Below are 11,990 nucleotides of genomic sequence, written 5' to 3' on the forward strand. Positions count from 1 at the left end.
TCTGAAATGCTGTAAGTAACCCAAAATCGCACAAAGCAACCACAATACAGACCCCGATCGTTTTTGGCAACATTCGATTTTAGAAACATCCGATTTTGGCACATGTCCCTAAATCAAACAAATAACAGAAACAACATAACCTTGTAGTTTTCGCTTTAATAGGACCAATACAATTTAAACATATTAGCATGATAGACATAATACAATGACAATAATAGCAAATATGGCAAAATACAAAAACTATCGACAAAACACGAACTTCGACTTTTACTGGTTCATCTCTTTCAACTAATACCCATATTGTAAGGGTTTGAGGCGATTTTCAGTCATTTACAGTATTTTCAAGTTGAGTGGTAGCCGCCATCTTGGAATCGAAGATGGCGACGGACAACGAAATTCGACTTCTACTCGTTTATTACTTTCACCTAACAACAAGCTTTTTTCTTAGGAAAGTGAAGTTGATACTTGGTAGCCTGGGAACCTCCTATCCATCCGGTCTAGAAACCAAGAGCTTCAAGAGTTCGTGAGTTTGTTTCTAGATCTAAATGTTGGGTATTAAATTGTTGTTTGTTTATTTGAGACACTTTACAATCTCTGCGGCATTCGTGTGTTGGGTATTAAATGTTAATTTTCTTTCAAATGCGTCATATTTTTTTCTCCTATAACCTTTTGTGAACATATTTCTCAATAAGTAATCTATCATCATTATTTACAGTTCCCTCTCGCCACGCCCTACCGGATCCGGATGAGCACCCGGACATGACTCTGTGGCGCATATCGAGAGAAACGAAACTTCGGCTGTTCTGGTGGTTCTACAGCTGGCCAATCCGTTTTCTGCTGACGTTCACCGTTCCGAATCCCAAAACCTGGCGCCGTTGGTATCCTTTGACGTTTTTTCTGTGTATCGTGTACATCGCCTTGTGTTCCTTCTTTACGTTCTGGATGATGTCCATCATTGGGTACACCTTCGGAATCCCGGAAACCGTCATGGGTCTGACGTTCCTGGCCATGGGCGGGTGCATGCCGGAAGCCGTTTCCGCAATTTTGGTTATTCGAACTGGTGAGTTTGCCTTTTTTTTTTATAAAGGTAGTAGAAATGTTCACAACAATTTATTTATATTTGCTCAGGTAACGGTGCCATGGGAGTGTCCAACGCCCTCGGTGCCAACTCCCTATCGATTCTGTTTTCCCTGGGCATGCCTTGGTTCATCCGGGTTCTTGCGGATGGGGCCAGTGCCACGAATGCGTACGTCGTAATCGCATCCTATGGAATGCAGTATTCGATCATATCGTTGCTCTTCGCCATTGCATCGCTCTATTTGGTTATCTACGCGGCCAAGTACAAGCTCCGGAAACGGATCGGCCTGGCGCTGTTCCTGTGCTACGGTGTCCTGGTGACTTTCATGTTGCTGAACGAGCTGGATGTCTTCTTCTCATCCGGAAACGAATGCTGAATGAAGCAACCATCAACGCTTAATAAGGAGGAGAGTCCGGATCGAGGAAAATCACTTTCCGGAGAGAACTCGAATTGGAGTTCCATTGGCTCGTTCTTTGGGACTTCCATTTTTCTAGATTTTTTTTGTTAAGCAACTCGATATTAGTTTGAGCGTTCAACTGATACTTAACCATTAGGATAAACCTGTTGTAGTTCGATTATGTGATATTGTTCCTCTTTTTTTTTACTTTAAACCATGCCAAGATGTTATGTTGCTGGAAAACATATCCATATCCAAAGGTTTAATACACACATAATTTGCACATTTCGCTCCCTTACTCGTTAGTTAAGTTAACACACCGTAGTGACTGAAATGCCGATGATGTTGGATTGGAACAAGAGATTTGATATGTCTATCTTTTGTACAGGATGTATTGATAGGATCAAATAAAAGTATGTTATAGTTGTTGCAATCTCGTTTTATGTGGTTTTTCGTTTGTTCAATTTAATATTAAATGCTCGAGTTTGATAACGGATCATCGAAAAAAACATCGACTTCCAGTGTGACAAAAAGGTGTGAACGAGTTCGTAAAGACGTCATAGGATCAAGATGAGAAATGTTTATAATTTTTTGATGGTAGAGGTTGTCCACGATGAAATTTCCCCACTATGAAATTGCTTTAACTTTTTAACCGTAGGGTAGAATTTAATAAAAATTTGGGTGAATTTAGTCCATAGTGCATTGTTTACATCCTACAAGTTTTAAAGTCCTGTGATCAAAACTCGCGAAAATGGAGTCGAAAGAACAGTTCGTGCGTGATAAAATCTTGCGCATCCATCACGAGAACAAGGATCTTTCGCATCGTTCCATGGCGAAAACGTTGGGAATCGCGAATTCCACGGTGTCGCGAGTGATTAAGCAGTTTGAGGAACGATTGAACACCGATCGGAAGCCCAGAAGTGAAGGAAAAAGTATTACGTACAACGCCAAAAATCACAACCGGGTAGTTGAGGCCTTCAACTGAATCTCGAACGCCTCCGTTCGGGATGTGGCTAAGAAGCTGCACCTGAGCCGTAGTTTTGACCAGAAGGCCAAAACTAAGGCTGGGCTTCAAACGTTCAAGGTACAAAAGGCCCCTAATCGTGACGAGAAGCAGAAACCCGTGCCAAGAAGCTGTACCTCAACATGCTGACGGGAGTTGAATGCGGCATCATGGAAGACGAAAAAAATCTGAAGGCCGACTTCAAACAGATCCTTAGCAACCTGTTTTTCACGGTCAAGGATAAATTCAGCATTCCGGAGCATGTCTGCACTCAGAAGATGTCCATATATGCGAATAAATTCCTGGTTTGGCAAGCCATCTGCACGTGCGGGAAGCGGAGTGCACCTTCCGTGACCCAGGACACTATGAATGGACAGATGTACATGAAAGAGTGCCTCCAGAAGCGGATGTTTCCTCTCCTGAAGGCCCACAACGTTCCAACAATCTTTTGGCCGGATTTGGTCTCATGCCACTACTCCAAGGACGTGCTGAAGTGGTATGCGGACAATAAGGTCAATTTCGTGCCGAAAATGTTGCCCTCCCAACACTCCGGAGCTCAGCGCCATCGAGAAGAACTGGACGATTAAGAAGCACCACCTTCTTAAACGACCTAAGGTGGTGGAAACAGTCGAGGAACTGAAGAGAGTATGGGTTTATATGTTGCATTTAAGTTTACGTTATATTATAATTCTTAAAAAAATATACGATATGAGCGATTGGCAAAACTAACACATTTAAACCCACCCCCATGTCGAATATAATTAGCGTGTTTGAAGAATTAAACCAATACTAGACAAAAGATGTCAAGCGTGCATGTTTGGGTTAAAAGCACCCAATTCGGAGGAATGCAAACAGAGCGTGTAGGAAGCTGTTAAAACCGACCACGAGGAGAAAAGAACGCCTTTTTTTCAACAAGCGTTGGCGTCCACGGTCGTAGTCGCGGAAAAAAGACTGGTTGGGTGCTGGCTGCGGAACACAGGTGCGAGATCCAACAAGAGTGCCTAAGGAAGCAGGTACGGTTATCCCATAGGGGAGGAAAAAACCAATTTAATTAACGGCATTTCCGAACTCACTAGACACCCGACCACCGTGGTCCAGGCAAGCCGTCCCTCACCGTCGTTCGACACGACTTGCTAGCGGTATGACATCGGCTCGGCAAATCGGAAGGTACGACTTTTTCTTCTCTCTAATTGGAAGCACTCTACCTCTTTTCGACTCCCTAGACAGAAGAACGGGCACAGTTCCGCAGAGGAAGAAAAGGTGCGTCGGAAGGAACTAACGAGAAGGCCGTACAAGGGCGTAAGTACCACTTGGGACCACGCTTGGGCAAAGATAATCAATGGATTCCGTTTCAACAGACCCCTTTTCGGAGATTAACAATCTCATCTCCTGCACTAAACCGTCGGAAACATTAACGCAGCCCCCTGGTAGACTCCAGGAGGCGCCACAGGCGTAGGGCGATCGACGTACAAAAGCGGAGGCACCAATTAGTGCCCCAGGCGTCGGGTGGCCGAAAAGCGGTAGTAGCAGTAGTGGTGCCATCCGATTGGCCCGAGCAACAAGCGGGAAATACCAGGCAATAGCTTACGCAGTGCTGCCAATCGGCGCTCCAGGTCGCCGAGCAGCTAAACAATAACTTGGAGGCACCGGGACTCTGCCGTGAAGATAAGTGGAGGTCTTCCGGCAGAGAGGGTCCATAATTGGAAGCGGAGGTCGCAGTAGTAGCAAAGCAGCCAACAGCACTAGCTGTGCTGCCAATCGGCGCTCCAGGTCGCCGAGCAGCCGAATATCGAGGTAGAGATACCTACGGAGCTACCAAGGCGGTGCTCTGAACGCAGAGCAGTGGAGCGAGTCCATCAGCAGTACCAGGCGGTGCTAAAACCGCAAGATAGTCCGCAGGCGGTGTTCGGATCAGTGAGCAGCAGAACAGAGAAGAAGCACAGCGGTGCTTCTCGATCGGTGCGCTGTGGAGACGAATTGAGCAGTGGCGGATGCAGTCTCGCTTGCCGCTAAACGGTGCTCTGGCTACAGCCAGCGGAAGCTAGATGAACACAGCTGGCATGCTGAGGCAGGACCGGAAAAGCACTGAACAGAGGAGGTCCGAGCATGCATTCTGTAAGGCGGTGAGTACAAAAGGTGCGGGCATTTGCGTATAGACTTTAAACAAAATACGAGTGAAATGGTAAAATTAAGTTTAATAGTTATTTTTCGATCCTTGAAAATTTTATGGCAATCTGATGAAAACTCGAATTTTGCGAATCAGTTTTGTATAAGCAAGCATCGTGCGAAGTGATCTGTATTTTAGCGATGAATTGAACGATCGATGATCGGATAGGTTCAGTAGCAATCAATAACAAAACTCGACTGCTGTACGTTCAGTTGCGAAGTGCAATCAGAAACATTCAGTGAAAATGAGTGATTTTCGGAACTCTGATTTTAGCTATCAAAGAAACGATAAGAGAACCTACAAATTTAGTTTGAAGGCGTTTTGACAGACTACGGCCTTAAAATCAGCCAAGTGTACTCGGTAACTCATGATATTGGGGCAAACATGGTGGCATCAGTAAAAAAATTTAAAAAATCTTTAAAAGATGCCAAAATAATTCTCGTTTTGACGAAAGCATTGGAACTGAGGAAGAAACCTATGATGCTGAGGATCAAAGCCACGAAATGGAAAATGTCGATACAGACATTATGCACGATGTTGAAAATAGTGCTAGCGAAGACCAGGATGATGATTTCTCCTGCGGAAAGGAAGGCGAAAACAAAACTACGGACACACTTGAACAAGATGAGTTCGATTTGTCAATAGCTGAGATTCTAGGAAGTGTGCGATGTGCAGCACATACTGCACAATTGGCTGTGTGGGATGTACAGAAAGTGTACTAGCAACGCCCACAAATTCCCACCCAATGTTCAATTTCCTCGAATGGAAAAGAATCTCATCTACAGACCTCATTCAGGTGTGTGGGAAAATTTTATTGGAGCAAAAACGTGATCTCAAATATTCTATTTGAAACTCAATGATTGCCTAATCTTACAGAAAGTACTCAGGATGATTTGGAAGATATTATGGAAGGATTTTTCGATTAGGAACCAATGTCCTGCACATCGACTTTCAATACGAATCCGTTTGCGCAAAAACAGAAGGAGTTGGAAATCAGGGAAAAAATCCGATTTTAGAAACATTGCGCCCATCAGAAAGCATCGAGCGACCTGATTTAATGTTATAAAGTATTGAGAGACCCGAAGGTTCTCAAACCCAAAACTTTATAAAGTTGCAATGGTTGTGCTATTAAGCTCAGCAGCGCAAACTTCGGTGGAAAGAGGTTTTAGTGCACTTAAATTAGTGTTAAATGATCGAAGAATGAATTTAGGATCAGGTTCCGTAGAAAATGTCCTGCTGTTAAAACTAAACCCCGAACTGCTTCCAATAGTTACAAAGATGCTAAGCGAGCAAATGGTGGAGAGAAAAACCTGTAACTAATGGTTATTATTTTATGTTTGTTATGTGATAAGTAATCATTATGTTTATGAAGGATTGATCACCGTAATTTATGTTTGTTACTTTAATTTATCGGCCTTATCGGTAAAAAGTGATGTCCTTTTTAGTAGGGACATCTAAGATTAAGAAATTTTATAGATGGATAGAACGTTAGATGAAATGAAAGATGGTGAAAATTGACGGGTAGAATTTATAGTGAAGCATTATCATCACATATCAAATTTTTGTTCCTCACGGGCCAACTACTATGAAGTGGTAGGGGGCTGTTCACTAATTACGTAAGCACATAGGGGGAGGTGGGGGGGTTTCACATTTGCTTACGATCTCTTACTAGGGGGGTAGGAGGGGTTTTCAAAAATCTTGCGTAAGAAATGTTGAACCGATTCAAACCAACATGCCATCAAAAACACTAAATCATATGATTAAGAAAGATCGTCGCTTTTCGCTTTCCATCGTAACAATCTTTTTAATTGAGAAATTTATAGAAACAAAGAGGAAAATGGCGCGTTGTGTCACCACAATTTGAATCCATTATGTTTCGATAATGACTTCATCCAGAAAAAATCTTTAAAAATCAATATAAGGCGTTTAAATCATGAATTTATAGACAGTTTTTTCGGAGATAGACACTACCAACTTTAAATTTTACAAACGATTTACCAAAAAAAATTTAAAACTTTATATCGTTTACCGCTGAATGAGTCTGAGCGTTTAGGTTAGTTGACAACGTGATTGTCATTAAACATTTATGCTCAAATTTTAGTAGTATACCTAGTAGTATATTTTTTTAAGATTTGAAAAATTTCCAAAATCGTGCTTACGTAATTAGTGAACGGCCCCTAGATACAGAAAGAGTTGCATCTACCACCACACATTAGTAGGCCAGGCGTGGTTCAGATGCCGAACGCGATGGCGACTTGTCGATTTCGGTTAGCGTGCCGTTTTCACGTTTGCCTCACTGATTTTGTTTATGTTTGTTTTTAATAACGATGACGATGATGACAGATACACGTAGAGTATATTTTAGTAACAAATACTTAAAATTAACTCGTATGCTACAATTTAACCTCAATAATTTTAAATTTCAGATTTTTAATCCATTTGTTAATACGAAACCATACCTTCAGGCGTTTAACCAATCTGCAAGAGCTGGACTATGTCAGCTGCATATGGATATCGCGCTCTTTTGGAATTATATCCCGTGATACTAGGTCTCAGTTTCACAAGACGGTTGTTGCAGAAAATAAAAAAAAACGGAAATCGATATCGAACTGCACGGAAAAAATAATAAGTACCGTAAACTGGGGGAACTTTGATCACTTTTTTCATTCATTTTAGAATATTTTGGAAGGGGTTGCTTTTTAGTAATATCTAAAAGCTTTAAAACCCTTATTATGGTGAGGAGTTTTAAACATGATCATGGATTGCAGTAAATTCAAACGACATTTGTGGTCATAATTAAATGTTTGTTACAAAACCAGATTTCGAGTTTCGGGGTAACTTTGACCACAATGGTTTTTACGTATCTCAACATCTTCAAATTTATTTTTTTGATGCCATTAAGCACAGAAGGCTCAAACATCGATAAAAGTAATTTTTTGTTTCGACTCAGTTGAATTTTTCAACGTTTTCTTTCAAAACAAATATACTCGAAAGATGGACAATGTTGCTGCATACATTTAGGGGCAAAAATTATTAACATTTTTCAATATTTTTTGGCCTCGAAAACAAATAAAATTTTACCTTCATGCAATTCCCTCGTCTTCGTACTGTTCCCACGTTCTTTTTTTCTTCAAACTTTACCATTTGATAGGGTTTTTACCCATTTTTCCTATACAGGCTTTTTCATGGAAAACGACCGTTTTTTTTTTATATCCAAAAATTATCAGCAAATGATCATAAAAATAACACTTAAACTTAACCTAAACCAAGAAAAATAGTTGAACTTTCACATGAAACAACCCATTTGTTCCTAAATGCTTAAATTTGATCAGGAGAGATGTTTGTTTGTGAGCCTTCAAAAAAACAGATATTTTAAGATTTCAAAATTATGTTTTAAGTAATATAAAAAATCTCTTAATAAAAACCAAATTTAGCATATTTGTAACTCCATTTACAGGCTTTCAAACGTAGTAAACAGTTTTCAGATATTTGAACTTTATACTAAGTTAATGATGATTATCTGCAAAAAAATCATGTTGATCAAAGTTACCCCGCTGATAAAAGTTCCCACAGTTTACGGTACTTAAATGGTATTACAGTTTAAAAATTCCAATACTTTACCAGTTGGTGTCCGTATTCCAATTTATAATGGGAAAACGCTGCAAACAGATTCACAATATTTGAATTGCTTTTCAGCAGTTGTGTTCTGAGAACAAAGCAAAGCTCCAACTGTTGCAGAACGGTTTTTCTTTCAACAACAACCATTAATGGGCAGCTTTGGTCGGACCAACGATTTCAACAACCTCAATACTTTTATCTGACTGCCTCTCGAGTTTTTTCCCGTGCTTCTAGTATTCGGCGTTATGATTTTAGATAAACCAATTTGTATGCGATTTTGCTTCCAGGATTCCTCCGATTTCTCCGATCCTATTGGTAGATTACCATGATTGCCATTCTGGATATTAAGATGGTTGTCCCCCTTCGAAAAGATCTCTATTCTATTCTATTCTATTTTGTTTATTTAGAGAGGATTTTAACATGGTCATTCTTCCTCTTGTAAAAAGGAACATTTTAAACTACATTCTTAGTTTTACAATTTGTTTAGTAAATTTGAACTTTTGAGAAATTTGATCAGGTTTTCTTCGTTCGCCGTGTTTAACGCTGCTGCGATGTCGTGGCCTATCCCACTGGTTCTCCTTTCCTTCTCGTACAGTCTACAATCTCCGATGACGTGGGCCACAGTCAGTGGCACGTTGCAAGATAGACACGTTTGGATGCCTTTAGTAAAAAAAATCGCGATGTGTCAACATGGTGTGCCCAATTCTTAGCCTTGTAAGGGCGCGTTGCTCCAGCGGTTTTCCTCTATCGTTCCAGCGTGAGGCATTCCTTTTGATTTTACTTAAAAACAGATGCCGATTTCCATCCCATTCTTCCTCCCATTTCGCTCTAACCTCTGATCTGACCCAGGTGATGATGTCACTAGCTAAAATGTCAATGGAAACTCTAGGTCCACTCCTACCTTTGGCTCCACTCATCTGCCTTTTTGTTACCTTCGATACTAACATGGCCAGGAATCCAACATAGCACGGCTTTAAGTTTCTTCTGTTCTTCTTCTATCGCTTGTATCCATGGGTGCAAGGATATCCCAGAATCTACTGCTGACAAAACGCTGAGTCCGAAAAAATCACTGATCGGTATCTCGAATTTCCACTTCGGGGATGCTTTTTCCGAGGACCATAATTTCGGGGACTGCTCTGTGTTTCCTTCTTCTACAGACATGGAGAACATTTGACTTCTCGGACGAAATTGTGAATTTGATTTCATTATCCCATTCTACAGTTTTGGTGACGGCATTTTGCAGTATTTTCCTAAGGCTTTTAGCTGTGTACCTGATGCAACGAGAACTATGTCATCGGCATAGACGAAGGTTTGGATTCCACGGGGAACTCTCTCAAACTGTGGCTCCATTGCGACAAGGAAGAGTGTTACGGCGAGGACTGAACCTTGAGGGATTCCGTTTTTGTGGGAATTTAGCGTTGAGAGAGCTCCTCCGACTGAGACTTTGAACTTTCTATCAGTGAGGAAGTCTTGCAAAAACAAATACACTCAGGCAAATTCTTATTATAATTTTCATAAGATGCATCTTATGAACCGCTTTTTAGAGTGTAAAATAATGTTTCATAAGAGTCTTATAAAATTCTTTCAATTTTCATACGATGCTCTTATGAAAAATAGAAGAAACGGCATTGTGAAAAAATAATGAACACATTCATTCATTGCATCAGTTTTTTTCATCATCTAACTGTACGAAGCAATCGCCAGTTCATGTTATTATAATTTCCCTTCAATGTTAAATGTTATTGCTATCTCCGAAATGGTAAGTTCGATTTGATGTTTTTTGTGTAAACGTCTAATATATTAGTAAACTAATATACATTATTTGTTTACTTTTCAGCAAGCTGATCGGCAAAAAACGAAAGGTCAAAGATTTAGATGCGGCAAAAAAAAACTTTGATGGAGCCGTCTCTTGATGCGCTGCTGATGGTGACCATTAAGGATTTAATTTTAAACAAATTTGGCAAACAATAAAGTGATTGTTTTAGCATGAAATATCTAGAATTTTTCTTATTAGAAAGTGATTTACTATTTCCATAAGAATCTCTTATGAAAAGCAACAACCTTTCATTGAAGTAGGCGTTCATCTTCAGAATTCATTCGCGTCATAAGACAATCTTATGAATTTCATTAATTTTTCTTATGGCGCCACTTCATAAGAGAATCTTATGGCATACATAATAGTATTTTTCTGAGTGTCTGGTTTTCCACTGATACCCCACTTAGCTAGGGTTGCAAGAATCCGTGCCTTTTGTGCAGTGTCGTAAGCTTTGCTGAGATCGAGTAAGGCTAATTCAGTGTGTTGCATTTTTTCGAAAGGAGCATCCAAGGCTGCCTCCAATCCCGTGAGACATTCTTCCATTCCTCTTCCCTTTCTGAAAGCATATTGCTGTGGGCTCCATAGTTTACGATCCTCTATCCATTGGACGAGCCTACGGTTCATCATGCGTTCTATGGTTTTTTCGAGACAACTTGTTATCTGCTATCTGCTATCTTTGGGTCTTTGCCAGCTTTCGCAATAGGTATGATGATAGCTTCTTTCCAGGGAGAGGGAAATATTCCTTTTTCCCACAATTCATTTAAGCAATCCAGTAGTTGTGTTTTTGTGGAGATTGGGAGGCGGCGTAGCATTTCGTTGCTGATGTTGTCTGGTCCAACGGAACGACCTTTTTAAGACTTTTTTGCGACAAAAAATTCTTGAATCGAAAATTTCTTTTCTAGTTCCGATACGTTGTTTCGATTTTGACGTTTGATTTTTGGTGCAGGGGGGAATGGAAGTGGTGGTTGATCAGACATGGCTTGAAAGTGGTCGCCAAGGAAGTTTGCGATAAGTTGGCTGTCATCAATTATACAAGTGGGAGTTTTGAGTACCGTTCTTGGTGGTTTACGTTTACCAGAGAAGCGATTGAAATTTAGCCACATGACCGATGTCGATGCTTCCGATGTGGCTTTTTCCCAAGTGGCTTTTTTCGCTTCAGCTATACCGCGGCGTGAGGCGTATCGAGCATCTTGAAACGATTTGAGGGCATCGGCGAAGCCCAGATCGCCCGGTGCAAGGTTTCGAAGGTATCTTAACTTTTTTCTACGGTCTTGGATCAAATGAGGTGTTTAATGAGGTGAGCGTTTTGCCATTCGGGATGTAGACGGATAAAATTGTGACTTTGATGGGTAATTCGATGGTGACGGCGCACGCAGGGAGATTTGTGTTGAGGCTAATTTTTGAGAAGGATCCCGATACCGGCGCTTGATGTGTGGGGATATATGCTTGGAGACAAGAATCAGGTAAAGTTATTTACATACCCTTGTAAATTTGATGTACGGAGCTCTTGGAGGGCAACTACAACTGGATCATATCGGCTGATGAGGTGCTGGAGCTCGGCTCTGCGTGGGTGGGCCCCGCAAACATTCCACTGCAATACTAAGGTTTCCTCTCTCGCTTGTGTACGATTTCTATTGTTGCGATTCATGTGACGGATTGATGAGATTGGAGTTAAAGCAGGATAATTTTTCGGGTCAGTTGTTGATGTGCTAGTCGTTGAAGAATTTTGTTGATCTGTCATTTCGCTGTTTAGTTTTGTGAAAACAGGTCCTGGGTGCACTGTGTCATTGGGACTTCGGTTTCAGATGCTGTATCTGGGCAGTCTTCGGATTCGGATGAGGGTTGAATGGTGGCTTGTTTTTTTCTACGGTGGCTGTTTGAGAGGTTCGGTTTGATTTTGTTTGGCTGGTG

The 11,990-nt window shown here is 40.9% G+C and overlaps 1 protein-coding gene across 1 annotated transcript in view; it reads left to right on the forward strand.

Moving 5' to 3' along the window:
• Nucleotides 1-1,901, forward strand: part of LOC129749936 (sodium/potassium/calcium exchanger 3-like) — a 61,674-nt gene extending 59,773 nt beyond the window's left edge. The window contains exons 7-8 of the mRNA XM_055745068.1: nucleotides 716-1,060; nucleotides 1,129-1,901. Of these exons, the coding sequence (XP_055601043.1) occupies nucleotides 716-1,060; nucleotides 1,129-1,454 (671 nt within the window). The 3' untranslated portion in view covers nucleotides 1,455-1,901. The remainder of the gene's footprint in view (nucleotides 1-715; nucleotides 1,061-1,128) is intronic.
• Nucleotides 1,902-11,990: the final 10,089 nt, after the last annotated feature.

This window comes from Uranotaenia lowii, chromosome 2 (assembly GCF_029784155.1).
Source record: "Uranotaenia lowii strain MFRU-FL chromosome 2, ASM2978415v1, whole genome shotgun sequence".
In the NCBI taxonomy this organism is placed as follows: domain Eukaryota; kingdom Metazoa; phylum Arthropoda; class Insecta; order Diptera; family Culicidae; genus Uranotaenia; species Uranotaenia lowii.